Source organism: Dermacentor albipictus, chromosome 7 (genome assembly GCF_038994185.2).
Source record: "Dermacentor albipictus isolate Rhodes 1998 colony chromosome 7, USDA_Dalb.pri_finalv2, whole genome shotgun sequence".
Taxonomy (NCBI): domain Eukaryota; kingdom Metazoa; phylum Arthropoda; class Arachnida; order Ixodida; family Ixodidae; genus Dermacentor; species Dermacentor albipictus.
Genome location: NC_091827.1, coordinates 45440011 through 45465990, shown reverse-complemented (window position 1 = coordinate 45465990; position 25980 = coordinate 45440011). Strand labels below are relative to the sequence as shown.

General features: G+C 46.4%; 3 protein-coding genes and 1 long non-coding RNA gene across 5 annotated transcripts in view; 3 read left to right on the top strand and 1 right to left on the bottom strand.

Annotated features, from left to right (window-relative positions):
- Nucleotides 1-956: 956 nt before the first annotated feature.
- LOC139047955 (BTB/POZ domain-containing protein 6-B-like) lies at nt 957-24709 on the top strand. 2 transcript variants are annotated; one of them, XM_070522158.1, is made up of 5 exons: nt 957-1118; nt 13333-13395; nt 18790-19007; nt 20192-20483; nt 22197-24709. In XM_070522158.1, the coding sequence occupies exons 2-5, from the start codon at nt 13390-13392 to the stop codon at nt 22491-22493; spliced, it is 813 nt and encodes a 270-aa protein (XP_070378259.1). In that variant the 5' UTR covers nt 957-1118; nt 13333-13389; the 3' UTR covers nt 22494-24709. The 2 variants fall into 2 exon arrangements, with proteins under 2 accessions (XP_070378259.1, XP_070378260.1); XM_070522159.1 differs by lacking the exon at nt 957-1118 and adding an exon at nt 1224-1345.
- Nucleotides 1132-25980, top strand: part of LOC139047956 (BTB/POZ domain-containing protein 6-B-like) — a 56888-nt gene continuing 32039 nt past the window's right edge. Inside the window, exon 1 of the mRNA XM_070522160.1 lies at nt 1132-1322. The gene's annotated coding sequence lies outside the window, so the exon portion shown is untranslated. The remainder of the gene's footprint in view (nt 1323-25980) is intronic.
- Nucleotides 1360-5066, top strand: LOC139047953 (putative nuclease HARBI1). The gene is made up of 3 exons (XM_070522151.1): nt 1360-3354; nt 3428-3569; nt 4021-5066. Exons 1-3 carry the CDS (start codon nt 2812-2814, stop codon nt 4509-4511), a joined length of 1176 nt encoding a protein of 391 aa, XP_070378252.1. The 5' UTR covers nt 1360-2811; the 3' UTR covers nt 4512-5066.
- On the bottom strand, nt 8683-11316 carry LOC139047392 (uncharacterized). Its single transcript, XR_011507141.1, has 4 exons — nt 10777-11316; nt 10625-10672; nt 9825-9933; nt 8683-9487 (listed from the first exon to the last, which is right to left on the bottom strand). It is a non-coding gene; the product is annotated as an uncharacterized lncRNA (long non-coding RNA).

The window sequence follows — 25980 nt, the reverse complement described above, 5'->3', positions numbered from 1 at the left end:
TACAAAATAAGGAGCTGATTATGGTAGCTGAGAATATGCCACGATCACTCTGACTCACGCGACACGTTGAAAGATTATGCGCACTCTTTTGAGTTTCGAAGGGTGCCTGTGCGTGCAAGGGCACATCGCCTACTCGAGAGAGTTGAAAAACGAAAGACTACTCTTTGCAACAGCAACAGCAACTTTATTTTCTGCAATAATGCAGCGCGCGATGAGCGGCGTCGACAGCTTGCCGTTGAGATTCGGAACAACGGGAGAGCCCATGTAAACTATAGGGCCGGCCGGCACACGGTGGGCATGGCTTTGGTTACAGAATGGAAAAGAACACACCATCATTTCTTATTAAGCATGTGCTGTTTTCATTGTATGACTTCGGTCAACTTCCGTCAGAACGCTGGTTGCCAAGCATGATAACCTTAGAAAACGTTTGAACAAAGTAAGTTGAATGTGCGTGCACGAAGAAATAGTTCATCCATTCGCAATATTTGACCGACTCCAAAACGCACCTTTCTTTCACATCCCAGTTTGATGATGTCTGCCCAGTTCCGAGTTCGTCGCCGAGCGCTCACTGGGCACAAAACCCTCCGTACATACGCGCGATGGCATCGAGTTCTTTCGTTTTATGCTGGCGACACAAAGCGGATCCGTCTCTGTTATCGCAGCGGCGGTGTCCACGAAGTCGCCGCGGCTGAAGTTGTACTTCAGCCTTGCTTCCGAAGGTGATTTTTGCAGCAGAATACAGCAGAGTGGTAGCCCTTCGAACCTTGTATTCTGAAATCGCAAAAATCCCAGGCACAACTTGTTGGAATCACGCTAATTCGCCAATAAACTGCTGCCTTGCCCAGCTGCCGCTGGAAGGAATCCGCGTATATCAGTGCAAGGAGGATAGCGGCCCGGCGCGCTGGTTCGAGGCTACGTTCCTCCTCGCCGATAAAACGTTCTATTCGTCCGTGCGCCCGCTTGTTTCTGTGCGTGCGTGTTTGTACGCGGCTAGTAGGGAGCCGTGTATCAGTAGGGTAGGTCGGCTTCGCAGCGTGGTGTCGTTTTCTCACGTGGGCATTCGATCGTGCATCGTCTTGCTGTTGCCGTATCGCTGGCACCGTCAGTACCCGTACAAGGTACGCGTAAGTCTCTGCCATTCTCATCAGTCATGCTCATGGGCCTATTTACCCCACGGATGTTAAAAATTTTGTATGTGTTCCCGACCCTTGAGTTGTCTTTCGGTGAGCTCCGTTAGCTGTGCAGCGCAAAGTATTGTTTTCTCACGTGGACTTTCGTACATCGTCTTGGTTTGGCGCGGGTGTGGCCTTGTAGTTGGCAGTGTGAGTACCCGGACGACACACACGCAAGTATAAGTTTTGTGCCCTTCTCATCACTTCTGCCGTCCTGCTTGTTTTAGCCACAGCCCTTCATCTCGGCGCAACATTTCTAGACCGTGGATCTGCTATGGTATAACTTCCATCAGAAGTGCATTGACGGGGGCCAGTTGATATGTGACGTCACTGCACTGTGTATGGTTGCACTGCGAAAGTGGCGCACGGCAGGCGACACCCACGGACACACGAAAACACGTAGCGTGAGGTGCAGCCGGGCGCGAAAGTTTACGGGACACGGGTATCACGGGAAATGTTAACTTCTCCTTTGCTAAGGCATGACGCTTTTGTTTTTAATGGATCGCTGTGTAGGTGGTGAATTTAAAATTCGAGACCATGTGTGCGGCCAGGGTTCGTAAAAGTTCAACTTTATCGGAAATCGCAATCCCCGTAAACTTTTGAGACTGACTCTGAGTGTTTTCGTGTCAGTGGATTTTGCGTATGTCACCTTACCCAGCGCAACCTTACGCCAGGGAGTCGTACGTTCTTCTCGGTACGAAGTTAAGCTTGAGCAGGTTAAGCATTTCCAGCGACACGTAATATGATGTGGGCTTATTACTTGTGGTTAAGTGATTTTTCTGTCTGTCTTCAATTCGTGATGTGCATTTTTGTTAGCGTATTCGATGTAGCGTATTTGTTGCATAATATAGAGTGAGCGTAGCGCGGCAGTGGATCAGACGTCATGGGGTTGCGCTGCTGAGCTCGAGATCGCGGTTTCGGTTTCCGGCGGCAGCGACCACTCTTGAAAATTTAAATTTTAAAAATGAGAAATTCAAAACTTCCATCACTCTGCTTTGGGTGCACGTTAGAAAAAGTCCCATGTTGTCAAAATTAACCCGCAGCTCTCACCACTTTTCCGTCAACCCGCTATGCTGCTGTGATAAATGCCTTGCTGGTTGGACACGTTAAATTTCAATATTCTTTTAAGCCTAGGCGTGGCTATCGTAGGCATCCGCGATTGTCTTTTAGAGTAATAGAGGAGAAGGGACCGAGCTGAGAAACGTCATCCGTATGGGATTTGCTGGCAGGTGACGTCCTAAGTGGCCTTTGCTGTCGAGGTATGCCAGCACCAGCTTGATAAGGAAACAAATACCGAGCCCCGGTGTCTGCCTGTCTAAACATGCGCATTCGCTTTCGCCAAATTCAGGTCAGCTCCGTCGCCTCTTACAAGTTGTATCGTCAGTAAAGTGCTGGACCGGTATAACGTAAAACTATTCCGTTTTGTTTCTATTCCAACATGGCCGACACCGCTCGGTCATTGGTCGAATTTTTTGAGGCCGCGCCTATTTTTCCTGCCTGTCAAGCGACGTCAGGAATGCACAAAAACTGCCACGTCAAAGTGACGTTTACGCACTCATTATGCTAAATTATGCCGAACAAACCCGGCAAATTCGTGGAATAGCCGGTGAGTGCCCCGGTCCGTTTGGAATAGAAAAAAATGGCGGCCTTCGTGGTTTGTTTGGCGGCGGCGGCGGCGGCTCGTCTGTGCGGGCGCGGGAGGAGAGAGCCCGAGGATGCGTTTGACATGCCAGACGATCAGTTTCGGCGGCACTTTCGCCTGAAGAAAGAAACTGTGCGGTGGCTGTGCGACGAAGTGGCGGAGGAGCTCGGAGGCGTGAGAACTTCAGCGCTGTCGGTGGAGCGGCAAGTGTTGTGCGCGTTGCGATTCTTCGCAACGGGCAGCTTTCAGGCCTCGGTAGGGAGCGAGGAGACGATCGGCGTGACCCAGCCTGCGGTCAGCAAGTGTGTGCGACGCGTGGCGGAGGCAATCGTCCACGCCGGGGCCCGCAACAAGTGGGTCCATTTCCCGAGGACGTCGGAGGAGAAGGCGGCCGTGAAGGAAGGGTTCCTTCGACGCGGCTCCATTCCCGGCGTCATCGGATGCGTGGACGGCAGCCTGATAGCCATCATCGCACCGAAGGGCGAGCAGAAGGCGGCATTCATGTGCCGCAAAGGGTACTACGCCCTCAACACAATGTTCGTAAGTATCTTAATTTTTGTCTAATTGGCCCGTGATCGCAACGCGTGGCTTATGCTGTGCGCGCTCTCGTCAGATCTGCGACGCAGGCATGCGGATCCTCGCCATCGACCCTCTGCGACCGGGGTCAGACCACGACGCCCACGTCTGGAGAACTACGTGGTTGCGTCGTCGGTTCCTGGAGGGGCATATTGCCAAGGCCGGCGAACACCTCCTCGGTGAGCAGCGGGAAAATTTTGTACAGTTGCAATTCTGGCAGCAAAGCGTGCTCGCGGCGTAAGAGAATATTGAAGCCCGAACCCCTTATGTTATAGTCAGGTTATTAAGTATAGGCGAGATGTAGAAATTTTCCAATGGTATCCGCACGAAACAAAGTGACAACACACCTTACTTTAAACTAATTTTTAATGTGAGTGTACAGTGCACACGTTGTCACATTCTTTTTTTATACCGACAGTCATTTGTGAATGAAGACTACACAAAAAGCTGCCTTGCTGCAAATAGGGATGCTGTGTCCCAGCTATTGTTATCTGTGATCACAGCTGGGTCAGGTGCTCAGCCTGTATATTTCTTTATTGCAGCCTTTCTGTAGTAGGTGCATTTTACATGGCCCATGCTTCGCCTACTAAACTTTGTGCAGATTTCATACCATTTTTTATGATCCTGCAGGTGACAGCGGCTACCCCCTGGAACCATGGCTCCTGACCCCAGTCACAGGCCACCCTCCCGTACACACTGCAGAAGGCAGGTACAACACTGCACATGCTGCCATGCGGTCCGTAGTGGAGCGGTGCATTGGGCTTCTGAAGAGCCGCTTTCGCTGCCTTCAGCGGTACCGCGCCCTCCACTACCAACCAGAGCGCGCTGCCAACATCGTTGCAGCATGTGCAGTGTTGCACAACTTGTGTCTTGATGAAGGTGACGTGTTGTTGGATGATGTTAGTGATGACAGCAGCAACAGCAGCAGTGACGATGAAAGTGGCAACCCCTCCCCACAGAGAGTTCCCCAAGTGAGGGCAGCACGCATGATGTACATGAGAGGCTGTGCTGCCCGGGATAATGTTATTAGCTCATTTGGCACGACACGGCAGCAGCACCAGCGATACCTGCAAAGGGTGCGAAGGCGGCTGCGTCGACAGCAGCACCGACAGCAGCAATAAACATGTGCCTGACACTGCAGGCAGATGTTTATTACTGCTGTCTACACATCTAATAGAGAGCAGGAACCAATGTGAAGGAATGTGTGCAATTAGTGGATAGCGTGCTGCTTTTTTTATAGAATCTGCTCAATCATAACCAGCGTTTTCACGTGTCCTCTGCCAGTGAGCTGTCACTACCGGAGATGATTGCATCATTCCACTGTGACACTACATGAGAGCCTTTCATTTAGTACCTGTGGATAGAACACTTTGTGTTCATCAGCAGAATGTTGTAGCTACTTCTCTGGGCAGCTGGGGTTCGCCAAATGATTTGCTGCTGCTGCTGTTGCTTCTGTCATCACCGACACTGTCACCGCCATCTGCACTGTGCATGGGAGGATGTTGGTCTTCGCCTCCTCGCTTCCTATTTGGGCTGCTGCCAAGCACAACACTTCTCGCTCCACCATGTGTACTGTGCTCACGCACCTTGTAGGCCCTGCGCTGTTTTGCCACACAGCCACCGCACAGTTCCTTGACATAAGGCCAAGTTATGCCGAAAATGATCGCCTGGCATGTCGAGCGCGTTGTTCTCCCTTGGGAGAGTGTGCATATGTAAATAGTTCTGAAATTGAAGGAACATAAATTGTAAATATTCATTTCAAGTGCAACTTGCATTGTTTAAAATCGTTTATTTATATCTGCATTGTAAATAAAACCATGTGATCGATCTTCAATGCCGTCTTTCATCAAAGGAAATGACAGACAAGTACACAGAGCATGGCTTCATGGCGCCAAAATAGCCGTGTGATGTTCACTACATGGGACCCAGTACACTACCACTGGGCCGTTGGCAGATGTTAAATTGCATAAATATGACACGAGCATAATGACATTTTTTTGAACTCGCAGACAACCATTTTTCTTCATCCAGCAACTTAACAGCAAGAAAGATCTCTTCTCTATTATGTAGTTGGCATGTTTGTAGCACAAAACAGTTTCTTTTCAATGACTAGTGCGGTAATAAGATCACAATATAAAGCAGCCATGACATGCTTCTAAGGAACGACAAGTGAGAAAATGCTTGGCACTAAAACGGTATTTCATATAACGGCTGCAAGACCAGCCTGGCAGCGAATGTCAAAATAGCGGCCACATCGATGGCTCTGTTACATACTTCGCAAACTGTGCTCAACTACAATGGGGACTAGATTGTATTGCTATCATAGGTAAGGACACCTGAAATATCACAGCGAGCACCACAGGTAACAGGTGCTTGGTGTGACCAGTGGCTACGTCATCAAGAATATTGTGATACGCATGCGCAAGCCTGGTCTGCCTGTGTATAAACACACTTCGACACACAGCCACCGCACAGTTTCTTTCTTCAGCTCAAGCCAGGAGCACGAGGCAGCGTCAAGCCAGCCCGAAGGGTGGCGGTTGTTATTCAAGAACGCGTGCAACAGGAACTCGATAAAATGGAGCGCGACCTCGTCATTGCAAAGGTAACTGAAACTACTGTCTGGTCAAGTCACATGGTCGTAGTGGTTAGAAATGACAAAGTACGCATTTGTTTAGATCCTTCGGATTTGAACAAGGCCTTGCTGAGAGAGCACTATCATATGCCAACATTAGAAAATGTTGTTCCGCGCCTGCATGGGGCAAAATACTTTTCAACTGTAGATGCGTCATCAGGGTTTTGGCAAATTAGGCTTGACGAAGAAAGTTCATTAATATGCACTATGAGCACTCCGTACGACCGCTACAAATTTCTGCGCATTCCCTTTGGGATTGCCTCTGCCCCGGAAGTTTTTCAACGGGCAATGCACCAAGTAGTAGAAGGCTTAAGTGGCGTCGCCGTTGTAATGGATGACATCCTAGTCTGGGGAACGTCTCAAGAAGAGCATGACAATAACCCAGCAGCTTTACTTGTGCGCTGCAGGGAACACAATGCAAAGCTAAATAAAAAAGTGCCATTTTTTGCAGCCGCAAGTTCGTTACATGGTACATATCCTCACACAAGAAGGACTTTCCCTGGATCCCGGGAGAGTGGAAGACATTTTGCAAGTACCGCCACCCACTTCCAGTCCGCATTACCCTCGCGGCAACGGCATGGCTGAAAGGGCCGTCCGAAAAGCAAAGAAACTGCTCAAGAAGTGCCGGTATGGAACGCTGGAGTTCTACAGTGCCTTGCTAGAATGGAGGAACATGCCAAGGGGCGACCGCCTGAATTCGCCCGCACAACGACTCGTGGGACGCAAGACGAGGACTAAACTTCCAGTACTTGACTACCACCTCGAACTGCAACCCGTGCCAACCGAAATTGTCCGAAAGCGACTCGACGAAACAAGGCGCAAACAACGTGTATTCTACAACAGAACAAGGCGAAGTCTACTGGATATTCACAGGGCCTCCACGGTGACTGTTTATGATACGACACACAGGACATGGGCACCAGCAGTTGTCATAGGCCCGGCAAGTACACCGCGCTCTTTTGTTGCAACAGAGAATGGGCAGCATCTACGACGCACGAGTGAGCACCTGAGATCAACAGAAGGACAAGCTTTCCCCCCGCAGAACGAGTGTACAACAAGGACCGCTCAGCCGAGCAACACCGAGCAGCAAGCACCTCAAGAGGCGCTCCGTAGAAGCACACGACAGCGTAGAGAGCCGCAACGGTACCCTCTCCCATAACGCCACACATAGACAGTTCAGTGGAAGCTGTGCAAATTGACCTATTAGCTAGTTGTGCGATCTTTCGTACAATCTTGTTTTTGTTTTTGTTTTCTCAAAGGAAGGAAGATGTGACCAGTGGCTTCATCATCAAGAATATCTTGATACGCATGTGCAAGCCTGGCCTGCCTGTGTATAAACACACATGCTTCTCGCAATAAAGCGCTCTTTCGTTTCCTGCTGCTCGGGTGTGTACACTTGGTGTTAACAAAAATACCAATTCGGCTACTTTGCGTAGGCACGAATGCTTATGCATTGCAAACATGACATACATATGGCATGAAAATTGATTTCCAGTTATCACAGTATTGTAGTTATTAAGCGCACCTGTATGTGTGCGAGACAATGTCATAGTTGGCGTAAAAGTGATTGCACAGTGTATCTTCCGTGGAAGAATGGCGCACATTGAAACATATCAGTAACAGCAAAACAAAAGTGAACAACACCTAACGAAAATATGGCAAAAAATGTACATATAAGTTATACCGTCTCACTTGGACAAAGGTCAATACACATGAAATGAACTTGGGGAAAAAAATACGGTAAAAAACAAACGCAAAAATATGACAAAAATTGTAAATATAACTTATACCGTCTCACTTGGACAAAGATGAATACACACTAAATGAACTTGGGGAAAAAAATATGGTAACGAACAGAAACGCAAAAATATGGCAAAAAATGTACATATAAGTTATACCGCCTTACTTGGACAAAGAACAATACACACTAAAGGAACTTGGGGAAAAAAACGGTAACGAACAGAAACGCGAAAGGTCTACATATAAGTTACGTAATGCCTCACTTGGGCAAACTTGCACTACGTATTAAAATAAACATGACAGAAATTACCTTGGAAAAAAAATATGATTAGGGACAGAAATTACGGAAAACAGCCATATCATCCTTTAGTGCTGCATAAAAAAAAAACATGCATAGATAGGCGACACTTGTACCTAACAAAGCACTAAAGGATGATATGGCAAAAAAAAAAAGCTGCCCCTTATTGCTGAGGCGGCTCGCGCAGGTGGGCGAGGGCGGCCAGCAGCTGGCGCAGCGTGGTCGCAATGAGAGTGGTCGCCTCTCGCGAGCCACGCATCTCGGCCACCAGCTGCTCGAGGACTTGCCGCGTCGCTCGCTGCTCTTCCACCAGCTGCGAAACAAATTCACTTAGTTAGCTACAGGTTATGCAATGTAAATGCTCGATTTGCACTGTTTGCAAGTCTTGCAGTTTCAGCAAGGTTACTCTTGAGGGCAGCGAGATCATTCACATATGACATGACAAATGGCCGTGCAAACGTACATGGTCTGTTATGTTAAAAACGTGTGAAACGTAACAAATCCTACCAAGCTGCCTCTGCCTGTCAGAAGGCAGTATTGGTGACTAGTTGAATTGTTAAACAAATTATGATCATGCTGTCGCGATACATGCAACCATGGAAAAGTTTTGTAAGTTGCTATGTGTTAAAGAACACCTCAAAGGAGATGTATAAACGTGCATGAGCCAATGAGCCAAATGACTACACATGCCTCTCATGTGTAACATGGTTGTAATGTACATTATTACCATGTGCCCTAATCACCTCTTCAAAAAATGACCCGGCCAAGTTGTACGCACCTGCCGATGTTGCTGCAGCAACTGCTGGTGGAAGCTTGCGGCCTCCGCGTTTGCCGCCTCAGCTAACCGGCTCTGCCGGGCATAGTCCGCGACCGTCCTTGATGCGGCGTCCGTAAGGACCTGAAGTCGGGGTGGCCTGCGGGGCTGCTGCCGAGCTGATGGTCCGTAAAAATAAAATCAGTAAACAGCGGTTAAGAAAACTAATTTCGCTCCATCCTGCATAGACATTTTACTGGTTCATTATCAGGTGGAAGCCCAGAAAAATAATTCCGGCAACACACCGTTCACAAAATGAACAGTCAATTTGCATAAACAAAAAGGCACTACACCATCATAAAATACTACACTGATAGTACTTTCAGCTTGTACGCTGCATTACAAATGGTGTTAACAGTCACATTATTGTTCCATTTTGCAGCGACCCTTAGGCAGGCACTTCTTCTTTGCCATGTAAATAATATAAATACACAATTTCTGTTTCTAAGGTCTTAATAGATAATGCTTGGAGTGATGCGTTCGTATTGCAATAGCTGCTGAAGTGCCTTACGTGCAGTGCCACTGGTGCCACCAGTGCCACCGAGACGCGCGCAGCTGCTGGTGGGGCAGGGGGCACTTCAGCGGACTCCTCACTACTACTGGCTGCGTCCTCCTGGAACAATAAAGTACAGGACATAATGTGATTAAGTTCCATCAACTGGTTGCAATGTCTATTTCACTTATCACGCAATTCCTAATCCATCATGCGACATACTAGTGCCTTGGAGCTTTGACAACTCGTCGCTAATGCTTTTCGGATTAACGAGTCCCACCACAAGGTGTTTCTAACAGCAGTGGGGCAGCATTTCCGTTCTTGCAAAGTACGGATATCATGTGCTGGCATGTGTGTTGAATTGTAAGAATACACACACAAGCACACAACGGAAAAATATTCACCACGGTGTAACTGCCCGACATCGGTACACATAGCAACGAACATTGCTGCTCACCTCAGCATCGCCGTGAAAAAAATCCGCAGGGGCGGAAGCTGGGCCGGTATGGGCGAGCACGGCGAGCACTCGACCCTCCAGGCCGCCCAACTTTCCACCTCCCGTCTTCCTGCAAATGCATGAACACCGTCAGCTTATACGTTCCGAAGACGTTGCTAGTCGCGGGCTCACCTCTTTTCGGCGCCAACCTGCGCCGGGAGTTTTTTGCATTCATATGTCATGCGCGCCCAATACAGGCGCCAGCGCCGGGCTATCTTTACTGCCGGCCCGACGGCGTTCAAGGCGGCGGCAATTTCTGTCCACAGTTCCCTTTTTTGGGCAGCACTCATACTTGGCGAGAGGCTGGTGGAGCCTCTCGCCAAGTACGGATGCTGCTCCATAAACTCCACTAGCATAGCGGCCTGCGCGGCAGAAACGCGCGCGCTGTTGCTACTCTCCGCCATTTCTTTTTCGCGCTCAGTTTTCGCCGGACCGCAGCGAATTAATACCAACAAATCGTACCGTTTCAGATATCAATTCGTCGTTAAAACATAACGGTTACATTCATTTAATGTGTCGTTATTTTATCACGCCATAAATGCCACGTTAAATTTAACACAAGTGAATAACAACAACAAAAAAACTTTTCTCGTGCGAATATCCAGCAGAAGTATCTGTACCGCCCGCACGGGGGAATGGATCACTGCGCAGCAGTGTGTGGCAAAGAAACAAAAATGAGCCTCTCTTACAGACCACCCTCGATTTAAATCATGACTACATTCGGAGACAGTTGCGATCGTTTATAGAAAACGTTTACTTACCAGCTATCTGTTGAGATGCCTTCCAACCTTCATCGATCCTTCCGTATCCTATGCGAATAAAAGCAAAAGTGAACACCATGCGATCACCCAGCAGATGTTCAGATGGTACTGCTCAGTCACTAAGCACAAGAAAGAATGATGCGTTTACTCACCGAGCACTACGCTTTCGCAGTCTTCATGATGTTCACAGCTTCCAGAATTCTTTTCGGGCGAAAGTACCGCGTACGGCGAGATTTCAACTAATCACGTTACGGACAAATATACACCAAGTGCGGGCCACAGGACCGATCAGCTGTTTTCACGTAGCCGCCATCTTAAGTGTGCGTAGCGAAATGGATTGGATGCGGAATTGGCACGTGTGTGGCTATGACTCAAAAAATTAAAATATTTGTGCTTACTTTCAAGTGCGCTTCAACTTCTCTTGCGTTAAAAGATTACAAAACACTTTTACTCTCAGCGACATACAATTGTTCTTTTATCAGACGTTTATGTCTTTATGTCACTTGCTATACGGTCCCTTTCCAAATAAAAAACAAGCAAAACATACTTCCGGCAACGATGGAGGCTGCTGATTGGACAGATTGAAAAACGTCGCTGGTTCCCGCCCCCATACGCAGAAACTGTCGCGTCATTTTGACGTCCGGAGTTTGGAACACTTTTTGTTTGGAATAGAGTTACGTTATCGCGCCCCTGGTTACATGTAATTGGTTGCTGAAAAAAAGTTAAGTGAATTACAGTTGTGGTTACATGATAAACAGGAAAGCCTTAAAAAACAAGGCACCGAAAACATAATTGGTTTCAAGTAATTATGTACATGTAATTCTTTACGTACACGTCTGGTTGCGGCGCTTGTGCTTTAAGGAAGTAGGTCTGTCGTCTGTATTGTTCGGCACACAAACGCCTATAACACGACAGCAGAAAGCTCGATCCGCTTGTGTTTTCGAATTGGTGGAACATAACACGACAGCAGAAAGCTCGATCCGCTTGAATTTTCGAATTGGTGAAACAATGTTTATTTGCTGTTCGATGCATACGCTGCGAAGCGATAGATGGCGCCACTGTGGCGCCTGTATCGCCGAAATACGGTCCCCTTTTGCACAAAGCAATGTTGCCGCAGGTCATAAATAACAGTGGGCCTAGTAGATTTATGCTTGAAAAATAAGTAGAAAATTTTCGCTGGCAAAAGAGGCATTTTAACGGAAGTCTTTCCCGGCAAGGATGCATTGGTAATAGTTCTACGCTAAACTATATGCGAAGCAGTAATGCATACAATTATATCTAAATTATCTTTGCACGGTAAATGTTTAGAAAACACACGACGCGCACCAAATCTGAAATACAGTAACTGTTATAGGTGCGCAATGTTTGAACCTTCACAACTATTTTATTAGAAGGAAGTCAGGTGGCTTCAGGCACCCGAATTTTGGCACCATTCTTAATCTCAAGTATGAATATTAAGGCGCCTAGTACTTGTGTTTAGTAAAAGTTGATCGCTCTTTAGCAGTAATCTGTCAAAAAGTAGCAAATTAGATGTAATGTAGGAGAAGTAGTGGTAAACATAAAGATTCTGAAGCTTTTATCGCTTAGTCACGAAAGAGTCGACACAAACCAGTAGTCCTGCTGAAGTGTCAGTAGCTGTAGCTGTGGCATTACTTGGGCTGAGTTCCTTGTGTTTGTTCAGAGAGATTTAGTGTGCGATTAATGATAAAACTAAAACAATTATTAAGCGGAGTGTCACTGAATGGCCAGTTTTCACACCGTAACGCAGTCTCTATGTATTGCGTTTTGATGTGCTTGCGTAAGGGCCTTCGACAGAGGAAACGCATATTGTTCGGTATAAAAAGTAAAGTCTCTGGTAGTTCTTTAATCCTGGAGCTCTTCGCAGGAACTGTGTCAGTTCCAGTTTATCATCCGATGTGCCCAATAAGGGAAGGCATTAATGCCGTGCTTAGTTCCGCCCGTCGTTATTGAATCCCTTGCCACGAGAAGGGCTCTATTAACGTTTCGTTAAGGAACTAAGCACAGTGACACTGCTAACAACTAAATGTGAGTGTAGATCCCCTTCCCTTCGTCCCTCCCTTCCCCTAATCACTGCGCTCCTCTCGCTTTGTGCACACTCCATTTCAGCTTACCCAAATAGCTAGAGTATATAGTACAAAGGGCTCAGAGGATGCGTGCCCGAAAGGCTATACGATATACTTGGCGGCCACGTAGGCAAGCACGCTATTGGATTTAGCTTCGGCTGAATTTGCATAACTTGCGTATTCATGGTGTGCCAAAGTGGCAACGGCCATACTTCATTTGAATTCGCCATTGTCACTTGCCATTTGACGCTAGAAGAAAAATGTACCGTATATCAGTTTTCGTTTAGTCTCATCCCGTTTTGTGGACGAAAAGCGAGGTCTAATATTTATTACATTTGTTGGCTGTTCGATTTACCGCTGTTAGGGCTTACAGAGACGCTGTCCCGAAACTCCTTATCTTTCTATGTGCATCATAGGCCCGTGGGATTTAGCGCTCACCATTCGCTGGCACTGCGGATCGCTGTCCCATGTACAGTCGTCTCCAGGATGTGGGTGTAGCGGGTTTGTAGCTGTTCTGTCTGTTCCCCTGTGAACCGGCGGAACGCTATATCAAAGCTGTTTGGGAATTGCGACCAGGGTAATATGATAAGGCGCGCGTTTCACGGTGGCGATTGTTTATCGCAGATTGACCTGACCTTCCCTCTCTGTGATATCGACTGACAGCCGACGACGGGACCGACAATGCCTGTGAGTGTTCGCTTTTTCTTTTTTTACACTTACTCTGTACTGTCGCAAGAAAAGGCATTGTGGTGTTATAAGTCCTCGACACAGTGTATCAGCATCAAACACGCATGGATGGAAGCGTCGTTCCAATTGCGCAAATTGCGCAAAACCATCGAGCTGCGCCAGCCTGAGCCAAAAGACTAATTTCGAATCAAGTTTCCAAATTTAACAGAATGTACGTGTCCAGTGGCAACCACGCAGTCATAGGATTGCGTTGTCTAGCGCTTAGCCCTGCAATCCGTTTAAGCGTTGGCATCTTTCGAGTGTGGGTGTGTTTGGTGGCATAATTGTAACTGGGCGACAAGAAGATGAAAACTCTTAATGCTATACAATGCACTATAACTCAGATCTAGTCCGGAAATTTCGATAAACCATTGTTCGGTGAATTAAATATCGGTTGCCGTGTTACACTGGCTTCATGCAGCCAGTGTCTGAACCGCGATTGAGCGCCAATAATTAAGCTTATTCAAAATATTGGACGACTACGCAGCCTGGAAAGTCAATAAACATTTTCATCCCTTTATTATTTTGAAAAACAAAGTATCTTAAAGCGGTTTCTTGGCAAGGGATGTAATATACTGGCCAAACATGCAATGACCAGTATGTCACTTCACATTTATTATGCGTTATTCTGCTATATTAACTGACAGTCGGCAAGAAGGAAAAAGCAGCTGGGGTCACCACGAGAACGGCGTTCACTGTACCTTGATGGGAGTGGTTCATGGTGGCCACTGGGAATATTTCTCGTTCATTGTGCTCGAACACTTTTATTTACCTAAATTTTAAAATTAAGCTGATTCATAAGATGTGAACAAAAAAGTTGTGGATGTCGTTTGCAAATGACCGATAACAGCATTTGAAACGACCTAGGATTCGTGAAGAACCCGCCGTGGTGTCGTAGTGGCTTTGGTGAAATCAAGAGTTCGACGAAAAGTCGTGTAGGCGGGATTCCTCATAGTCAAGGGTAAAACGGATGCCGACCAATAACATTAAAAAACGAAACCCAAGACGTTTCGGCTACCATACGGAGGCCTTGTTCAAAATGAAAGTAAACGGAAGGAGGGAGAGATTAAGTACGTGTGAATAGATGGCGCAAACAAGCTCATTACATGACAAAGATGTCATGATATTCGTGTCACGACAGATCGTTTATTTTTGTCATACACTCGTCTCATACTAACCAAATTTTGGTACATAAAACATAACGAAACCACCCCAAGATGTAGGCGGCTGTTTCATAACCTACATGACAAAAACGTCATGCCATTCATGTCACGACACATCGTTTATGTTCGTCATACACTCTTGTCATACCATGCCAATTATGGTACATACCAATGGCGAATTCCATTGGAGAACAGAAGTGTCATGATATTCGGGTCACGACAGATCGTTTATATTCGTCATACACTCTTCTCATACTATGCCAATTATGGTGCATACCAATGCGGAATTCTATTGATGGAACCTGTCCAGTTCTGTCGCCCTCAAGAACCGCAACAGTGCCCTCGTCGCCTGAACAGATGTTGATAGTGCACCAAGTGTCAGTGTGCTGTGCGATGACAGTGTTCGGTGACAGTGACCGATTGTGATTGTGCGTCTATGCTCCTTCCTTTCCTTTCCTTATCTCTACTTTGTTTCCACTTTACCTCCCCCTCCCCTCTCTCCCCAGCGTAGGGTAGCCAACCGGATTTTTTTTTTCTCTGGTTAACCTCCCTGCCTTTCCCTTTTCCTCTCTCTCTCTCTCTCTCTCTCTCTATTGATGGAACAGAAGTGTCATGATATTCGGGTCACGACAGATCGTTTATGTTCGTCATACACTCTCGTCATACTATGCCAATTATGGTGCATACCAATGCGGAATTCTATTGATGGAACAGAAGTGTCATGATATTCGGGTCACGACAGATCGTTTATGTTCGTCATACACTCTCGTCATACTATGCCAATTATGGTGCATACCAATGGCGAATTCCATTGAGAGAACAGTAGTGTCATGATATTCGGGTCACGAGAGATCGTTTATGTTCGTCATACACTCTTCTCATACTATGCCAATTATGGTGCATACCAATGGCGAATTCCATTGAGGGAACAGAAGTGTCATGATATTCGGGTCACAACAGATCGTTTATGTTCGTCATACACTCTTTTCATACTATGCCAATCATGGTGCATACCAATCACGGATTGCATTCAGGGAACAGAAGTGTCATGATATTCGGGTCACAACAGATCGTCTATGTTCGTCATACACTCTTGTCATACTATGCCAATTATGGTGCATACCAATAGCGAATTCCATTGAGGGAACAGAAGTGTCATGATATTCGGGTCACAACAGATCGTTTATGTTCGTCATACACTCTTTTCATACTATGCCAATCATGGTGCATACCAATCACGGATTGCATTCAGGGAACAGAAGTGTCATGACATTCGGGTCACAACAGATCGTCTATGTTCGTCATGCACTCTTGTCATACTATGCCAATTATGGTGCATACCAATGGCGAATTCCATTGAGGGAACAGAAGTGTCATGATATTCGGGTCACAACAGATCGTTTATGTTCGTCATACACTCTTTTCATATTATGCCAATCATGGTGCATACCAATCACGGATTGCATTCAGGGAACAGAAGTGTCATGATATTCGGGTCACAACAGATCGTCTATGTTCGTCATACACTCTTGTCATACTATGCCAATTATGGTGCATACCAATAGCGAATTCCATTGAGGGAACAGAAGTGTCATGATATTCGGGTCACAACAGATCGTTTATGTTCGTCATACACTCTTTTCATACTATGCCAATCATGGTGCATACCAATCACGGATTGCATTCAGGGAACAGAAGTGTCATGACATTCGGGTCACAAAAGATCGTCTATGTTCGTCATGCACTCTTGTCATACTATGCCAATTATGGTGCATACCAATGGCGAATTCCATTGAGGGAACAGAAGTGTCATGATATTCGGGTCACAACAGATCGTTTATGTTCGTCATACACTCTTTTCATATTATGCCAAACATGGTGCATACCAATCACGTATTGCATTCAGGGAACAGAAGTGTCATGATATTCGGGTCACAACAGATCGTCTATGTTCGTCATACACTCTTGTCATACTATGCCAATTATGGTGCATACCAATGGCGAATTCCATTGAGGGAACAGAAGTGTCATGATATTCGGGTCACAACAGATCGTTTATGTTCGTCATACACTCTTTTCATATTATGCCAATCATGGTGCATACCAATCACGGATTGCATTCAGGGAACAGAAGTGTCATGATATTCGGGTCACAACAGATCGTCTGTGTTCGTCATACACTCTTGTCATACTATGCCAATTATGGTGCATACCAATGGCGAATTCCATTGAGGGAACAGAAGTGTCATGATATTTGGGTCACAACAGATCGTTTATGTTCGTCATACACTCTTTTCATACTATGCCAATCATGGTGCATACCAATCCCGGATTGCATTCAGGGAACAGAAGTGTCATGATATTCGGGTCACAACAGATCGTCTATGTTCGTCATACACTTTTGTCATACTATGCCAATTATGGTGCATACCAATGGCGAATTCCATTGAGGGAATTGAAGCAGAGCTCGGTGCAGTGCGGAGTCGGGTGGCAGCGCAGTGAAAGCCGGAACACTCGGAGGGGGGCGTGTGAGGAGAAATGTACCACGTGACGCAAGCAATCGACGTTCCAGCGTTCTCTGTGGTAGAGCGGCAATACATGTATAGCCGTGTTGTGGTCATCGGGTGCTCACCGGTTCGCGGTGAGCACCCGACACGGTGACAGCAGCGAAACGTCTCAAGCACATCAGCAAGGCGAACACGCTTTTTTGCCGCTGTCCTCGGCACATCCGACGAGAAGCAAGGAGTGCTAGAAATGCGAGTAATGCCAGTATGTGCAACCGAATCTTTGCGAAGCTCGTTCATATCAACGGCGTCAAAGTCACGGGGGCCAAAACAGCGACTACGCTTGGTTGCCGGCATTGCCGCTGCGATCACCGGCTGAAGCGAAGTAAATACAAATGAGGAGGATATGACGGCTTGAATCACGTGACTTTCTCCGTACTAAGCTTTTCAGGCGAGAGCAGTGCGGACTGCTCCCGACTACTCTCGCAGCAGCGAAACTGCTCTTGTTCCACCACTGGATGACAGTGCTTCCACTCCTGTTCGACCACTGAAACACGCCGAGCCTGGAAAGAGCACTTTCAGCGTGCTTTTGAGCGCTCCTGTTGTCCCCACTGGAATTCGCCACAACTTAACGAAACGACCCTGAGAGCCCCAAAACGTAGGCGGCTAGATAGATACTGTCAAAGAGGCAAGTGTGCGCCAAGAAATGTTTCCCATTAAAAAAGAAAAAGAAAGCTCGCCCAGCAATAACGCTAGCTATCCTATCTATATCAAGTGAGCGCTGCTCAGGTAAGCCGCTCGGTCATTTTTTTTCTTGGCCGCGTTTAGTAGGCACATCCAGCATGTAATGTAATGGTGGTTTCTGAGAAACCAGTGTGGGTTTCCATTGTAGCTTCATGCTACGATGAGGTCCAGAAGGCGGCGGCGGGTTGCGGTGGCCACCGGAGTCTTGGAATAGAGACATACCCTGCGCCACTCCCTTCCCGCCATTTTTTCTCCTCATCAAGAAATGTTTATTCCTCCTCCTCCTTTTCATGTATTTTGCTCGCCTGCCGTCTTCTGCAGAACTGATCAGCCATAACCTAAGTGTTCTGCAATGTGAAATAGGAGCACCTTTTCTTCTGATTCGTGTGTACGTGCGTGTGTGTGCCTAGGTGTTTTTTTTAATCATTCTTTCTTTCTCACCTATTGCATCCCCTTTCCCCTCCCCCAGTACAGGGTAGCCAACCGGAGATAATCTCTGGTTAACCTCCCTGTCTTCCATTTGCCTTTCTCTCTCTCTCTTTTCTTCTGATACCTGTATTTCACTCATATTGACATTCAACAAGCTGCACCAAAACGCGCATTCACTTCTCCAACACGGATAATTCGTGCTCCAAACCTGCTCGGAAGTGCCAAATTTGCTGCTTCCACAGCTGCTCAAAAACTTGCTTCGCTGCGTCCATCCCTGCGCACAACTGCACGCGTTTATTTGATGCCCCACTTTGAAGCTGACACTAGCGTTTTCGCTAGCCGTGCATGTATGTCCTGCCCCGGTATTCCATAAACCACAACACGTATATCTTACACGCGATGTGGACTGTCTTGTTTATGCAGAGGGAAGCTTTACAGTGAAAGAAACTTGCGTGGAAACCAATTCCGATAAGTTATTTCGAGATGCTTCTGAGAGAGCCGATGTCATTTTGCAGTTGAACTTGGAGAAATTCCTGCAAAGCGGGGATCACGCTGACGTGGAATTCGTCGTGAAACCAGAGAAATACGACACCTCGAAGACCTTCAAGGCTCACAAGCAACTACTGGCCTTGAGTAGTGAAGTTTTCGAAGCCATGTTCTACGGTCAGCTTCCCGAAAAGGACACCGTGGTCATCACGGACCTGCACCCTGATGGATTCTACGGCCTTCTCAAGTGAGTACATTTAGCCGTGTTGATCCGCCGATTCAAAGGCATTACCCTACTATGTCTGTTTAGAATGTCCCACGCTTTCGATCCCGAAAAGACACGCGCGCATTGTTCGCAAAGTGTAAGCGTAACCTTTACTAAGCGTGGCCTTTACATGGCCTTTGCCACTTGTGATTGTTGTGAAACGATGCAGTGCGTTCTTTGACGGCGCAGTTGTGTTGTGTGTTGTCAGCTTTGTTGGCGGCTTTGTGTTGGTGTGGTTGAGCTTTGCACCACCAGCTGGCGCCACCAATCTGGCCGCTCACGTTTACGTCCCCGCTCAACCGGCTAACCGCCCGCGCTTGCCGGAATACTGGACGCACTAAAATTGTCTATTAGGTCGAAGGCTAGGGTCGCCTGGCATTTTTGGTTATTTTCAACTTCGAAGTCGCTAAAATGGCGCCAATGGTTCTGTCAAGTTGGTAGTGATTGTCGCTGGTCGCTAAAGGGAAAAGTTTGTCGCTAGAACGCTTGCTGAACCATATAAAGCTCACTCCAGCTTGTTAGAAAGCATACTCTACGTTATGCATGAATCGGAATTTTACTATATCAATACCAGTACACTGTAACTGATATACTGCGGTTATATTAATCTCCATATCTCGGCCGGAAACACTTATTTTTTTAGTTATTAAACTGCTTCAGATAAATTTTATTCTCTAAAGTACAATCCGCTCTCAATCCGGCGACCGTGCTGCTTACCTATTAGTCGCTTTCTGGACATTGCGTTACATAGGAAATAAGGCGCCGTATGTTCGACACTCGTTCGCGTCATCTGTTTATCTTCAATGTCTGTCTCATGCTATCTCTTTGCTGGGATTGCGTTGTAAGCGTCCGTTGTCTTAATTTTTCGATGCATATTAAGGACCAGGCTCCTTAATTCGCCGGTCCTGTTACACAGCTACATTGTATTGCCATTGTATGTTTCCTGAAAAGCTCATCTGTGACAGCTATTATTATTCTAAAGACTAGCGCACAATATCAGGGAGAAAGACAGAGAAGACGACAGGACGAGGGCTAGTCCTGTCGTCTTTGTCTTTGTCCCTGATATTTTGCGCTAGTCTTTAGAATAATGATGACACCCCAACTAGCCCAGCTTTCTGCCTTGATCGCTGTGACAGCTAGTTTGCCACTCGGCTTTTCTTTTGCAGGTACATGTACGCTGGACAGGCCAGGATCCAAAATTGTTTCGAAGCCCTGCACACAAATGCTGCAGCGGAGAAATATCTCTTCGAGGAGCTGGCAACTGCGTGCCGGGCCTACCTTCGCGAGCACGTCGACGCCAAAGAAGCTTGTCTCCTGCTGAACCGTGCCTTCGAGAGCGGCTATGGATCGCTTGACGAAGTGGCGGAAGCCGTGCTCTATAAGAAAGGCGAGGGTGTGCTGAGTTCCGACGCGTTCTTGAATAGCCGGCTGGAGATCGTGCATCTAGTTCTGGACAAGGTAACCGCTAATCGCATGACAAGAATTTCATACGAAGATGTTGCTTAGCATGAAACTAGAGTTGTATGGACTGCATTCCTCCGAGAATTATGTTGAGCAAAACACACAAAAAAATCATAGGCTTGCGCACTCAGCAGACTGCGCTACTCCAATAGGAAGGGGGAGGCGCACTGGTGGCATCGCGGGGAAGGGAGAACTGCGGAGGTCCTAAAGCCCGTTAAACTTCGTGAAGCAGCGACACTCTCCTCCTCGGTATTCGCTCCTCCTCCTTTCTCCTCTCTTTCACGCATAGCAAGGCAGTGCATGCGTTCGCGCCCTTAAGCGTTCGAGTTGGCCTTCTAGCTCCGAGTAGCTTCGTGTACAGCGCAGAATTTCTATCTGACGGGTATAGAAACTGAGTGGCAGCAACCTTTTCTTTTTCTCTTATAACTTTTTTTTTAATATCTGAACGGAAGCTAACGCTATGCCGTGACTCCGAATGTGTTGTGTGTGCTGCAATTCGGCGCGCAACATTTGTCAAGCGCGTGTGGCAATATCTTGTTGCGAACGGATGTAAGCAACACGTTTACGGTCGAGTGCCAACATACTGACCTCCAGCAAGCTCTCGGTCGCCTATATAATTCGCGCCGTCCCTACTGTGTGAATTCGCGGCGCGTATCAGCTATGAGGTACAAAGGCTGACAGATGGCACGAACGATTGCTGCTATGAAGGTTCGAAAGAGTATTGCTAGCTGCAGTGCCTCCAACGTGCGTGCTTGGCAATCTCCTAAGCACGCGCAAAGGCTCAGAGGTGGGTGCTGGTGGTGTTATGGTTCTCGTGCCTCAACGTCGACAGCAATACTGCCGCCGATCGTCGAGTCTGGAATCTGCGTAAACAGAAAATAAAATTAGTTTTTTAGCGTTTTTTCGCGAAGCAGGAACGCGATAACAGCGCTTCACTCAGTATCAAACTGCATTGTGGACTTAAATAAATTTTTTTTCAGGTTAGTGACTTATCACGAATAACATTTCATTGTGCATTAGCTCGTCCGTTCACTAAGTGGCGTACTTGTCGCGAACCGAGTTCCTCTAAGGTGCTCGCATTGAGCTCTGCTGCGCCCTCTGCTTCTTCCTTAAGCTAACTTAAGGAAGAAGGCACCGTTATTCAGGTGGTTGGTAGCGTTCAGCCATTGAACCGGCCTGCTCGTTGGTAGAGCTGAGTCATGCGTCCACCTCGTGCCCGGCTTTTCTGGCGAATGTTTGTGCCTCGATTTACGGCTGCCACGGGACGCTGAGAAGTGGAGAGCTGTCGCCGTCAGGAGCCGTCTGTTTCTCTAGACCGTCAATTCGGCCTCTTCAGCAAAGCTCAGATTGCGCCTGTTTTGTCGGTTGGTCGTCGTTCTCTGGGGGCGTCGTTGTTTTTTCTGGTGATCCACTAAAACTGCGATGACGGGATATGCTTTGGGATTTGATTATGGTACACAGAGCGCAATCATGAGCTACTGGAAATATTTATCAGATTTTTGTAGCAATATTGCTGATTGCAGGCACGTTTTTATTCAAATTACACTGGCCTGTTCTACTTTTCGCCGAAGCTTAAAACTAACTTGAGGGACAGTCTAGCAGCCACCTATACTTGCAATCCTAAGGCAGTATCTTGCGCAACATAAATTACAACGAAATATTTGCGTACATTTTGTGTAGCTCTATTAAACTGTGACTCTGTTGCCGCAGGTGAGAAATGCACAAGAGATTTTCGTAATTCAAGCGGTGCTACGATGGGCGCGATCATATTGCAAGGCGGGTGCCATGGACTTCAAAACGACCATTGCTGCCTTCCTGCCTAAGCTGCGGTTCTTGGCGCTGTCACCATCGGATTTCGTGGAGTTCATCACCTCCGAGGACGCTCAGGGTGTGATGGAAAAAGAAGACGCGTTCGCCATTTTGTGCAACCTGATCCACAAAGGGTGCGCTGATCTGCCAGAATGGGTATGTCGGGAGAGTTCGCCACGTTGTACTATGTTTGGTTGATTTCAATGAAAATGGTACATCAGAAAACTGTTGGGCCAATAGCCTAAGCTAGTGGAGGCCCCCATCTTATGTGTGACAGTGACAGTTTCGTCTGGTATTACGGTGACAAATCTGTCTTGTATGGCTTTTGAAACTGCGTTTAGCGCACTCCAAACCAACTGATTTTCCATCTCCAACTTACGTTAATTCAAAAGATATCTTGTCTAGCAACCACTGTGCTTGTGTGCATAAAATTTGTTGCATTGAAACGAGATAAATTGTTAAAATGTGTTGCATTCAACCGATATAAATTGTTGTCAGCGAAATTCTATAATTTTGAGTCACTGAATTAATGTGTAAGTAAAACTGAAGTACCAAATATAGAAGTTTGTTCGTTTTGTTTTGTTAGAGAAAACCCTGAAAATTTGATGCTTAATTTAAAGCAAATTTATTCGGTATATTCCCGCAATTTCTTGTATAACACAGGCGGGTCTATAGAGAAAAGTCTTCTCACAACTGTCACTCGGTTTTTTTTACTCTTTTATAGAACTGAGCAGGTTTTACGCAAATATAGACAGCGATTGTTTAGATTTAGGGTCTCGCAAGCATTTCAAGAGAAAGACGTGTAGCCAAACCTTACTCTCATGTCATTTTTCGTAGAAATTTGTTCCTATGCACGCTTGGCGAGACGCCACAGCGTTGCATTTCTTGTCAAAAACCAATTTAAAGGTCGAGTTCGTCGAGATGTGTGCTGTATTTTGCTTTCATCTGTGCTTCTGTGCCAGAATATTCATATAGCGACTGCCTTTTATATTGCACTGCTGTACAATTACAAATGTACTTCAGTATCCTAGCTGTCAAGCAGGGTTGTCTGTACTTGAATAGTTCAAGTCAAAAATTTTTTTGTTGTTGAAAACGTAAGGTGCCTATTATAGTTTTTCTGCGTTGACTGTGTGAGGTTATTGTAAGTAGGTTATTAAGGTGACGTTTGCTAACAATATTTCATGGCAATGGTGGATGCGTGAACTTGCATGGTAAGAGCGAACATAAACATTAACAAGATTTTGTAACAACTGCAAGGGGCATGCTGTGTTCGCAGAATTTGGAATTAGTGCCGTGACTGTAGCTATTAGTTTCCAGTAGAAACTGTGCATATCGCACAAGCTTTGTTATGTAGGCACTCTAAATTTGTCACAAAATGCAATGTGGTTGCGAGTAAGTGTTTCCCTTACTGAGACAATCTGGCGGGCGGGAATATACTAAACATACATGTTGCAGAATCCGAGTATTAAAACTCGTGCCAATTACAGAGTTCCGATGACGAAACGTTATGGTTTGAATGGCGTCCGATTTCAGTTCACCACTAACAACATGCCTTCCAAAGACAAACTAGAAAACGTAATGAGTGTTTAAGAGTTCATTAACGTTCATATTGGGAGTTATCGCGCCAAATCTGATGGCCGCCATTCTTTTGTAGCGTAGCCAGCAAAAATAGCCTCAGATCCCTCATTTTTGCTAACCTCAAACAGTCCTTTCAGAAATGGAAGCCACGGGCCCGAGCACACAAAGAATGTCAAACTGCGCCTTTCACAGTCGTCCGCCTTGTCTAGACCCGCATGTTGCACTATTACAATGTTCAAATCGAACCTGCTTGCTCAAGTGCGTATACCATTGACATCTTGTGGTTGTTTCCATCTAAGAATGTTCGAGGATTACTGTTAACTTATTGCTGTTTGATGTGTGACGCTCGCTGTACGTAAACGCTAAACGGCGTCGACACCACGTCTGTTCTTTAGAGCCGCTTCATCAATTTCCATGAAACAGAAGCATTCTGTTTCGGTAGTAAGAAACAACTCGCTAAAATTAGCTTACCGACCCTATTTAAAGCTTAATGAATATTAGGTGTTAATATTCAGAGACATAGAGGCAGCTGGGATATCATAAGCCATCCTCTTACGCGACACAACCACACGTTCTTGTGAATACGATCTAGCCATGTGCTCTGAACTGTGATCGTGTATTGTAAAAGATCAACCTTTTCGCATTGTGGGACTCAAGTTTTGGTTGGAATGTATGACTATACTGTGTATGTCGCATCTGTCACTATGCTGTAAGTGCAGTTATTCCTTTATATTACAACTGTAACTCAAGCGATATCAAGGCGGGACACCGCTAGTGTGATTACATGTACTTGTATTTCCACAGCTTAAGCCTTCAATAAATGACGTCATGCGAGACCTGTCGCCTATTTTAACTTGTCGCACTTAGTGTGGGCTGCTTTGGCAGCGCCTGATCTTTGCTTTTTTTTTCTATGCATTCTTACTCTGCACTAAATATTTGCTGGCATCTCCTGAGGGACTGTTCTGTTGCGATAGCAAATAGTTGAATAAACAAGAAACTTTTCAGGCGATCCCTGCGGTTGTGATTTAAATTTCTGCAACTGAAGTGGGCTCTCCCAACAGGCACTACCATCATCTCGATGACAAATCTGTGACGCGCTCAGCGTTGTTTTCTTCAGCTACAGTGTTGCCTGTTGTGGAATCAGAAATACGTGAACAGAGGCCATCAGTCGGACCCAACTGCGGAGCAAGCTTCTCGAAATAAAAAATTCGCCAGTCGCCAAGGCTGTACTGTATACCAATTTACAGCCTTAGGGATCCTTAAGTGTGCATATCGTTTCGTCACTGACGCCTGTGTGCAGATAAGGGTGTAATAGTGTTAGCTGTAGACGAAAACACCATGAAGGCTGTGATTCGGTTTACAGTGTGCTCAGCAGCGCATTGTTAGTGTACTCAGTTGCACGTTGTTGCACTGTTGTGAATTTGAACTCTAGCGGCACTAGACTGGAAACCCAGTTTTTCCTCGCATTGAGGGGAAGGTGAAGCGCAGGATAAAGTAGCCTGAACACGATGGCCGTTGGCGTAACGGAAAGGTCGGTCGGACACCGGAAGCTCAGTTTCGAACTTCTTAGCGTGACGATCGCGCATGTTCAAGAAAGTTTAAGAAGGACAGTATACAGGAAAGTGCGAAAGGTACTCCAATTTCACATGAGCACAGGTACAAATCAAATGAGCACAGGTATACGCGTACGGACGTTGAACTGGCGGTTGAAGCAAAGCAGAACCAGCGCAGAACGCTCAACATGATTTCAGCTAATAAGACCTGCTGCAGTTTGTAGGCGTCACACAGTGAAAGCTCGTGTGAAACTTAGCTGTAGTCCACATCACTCGTTTCATCTGCTTCTGTGTAGCACACGGGTATGTATGCGACGACGAATAAATAAATGGAGAAAATGATTGACGCGCGACTTCAATTGTGGTGTAATGAAACGAATGTGCTGTCCAACTACTTAGTAGGTTTTAGAAAACATAGATGCAGAATGGATGCAATATTAGATATAGTAACCTGTGTGGAGCACGAGCGTGCACGTGGGAACATGACTATAGCAGTATTCCTAGACATCAAGAGGGCATTTGACACTGTTAGTCACGTTCATGTTTTGTTAAGC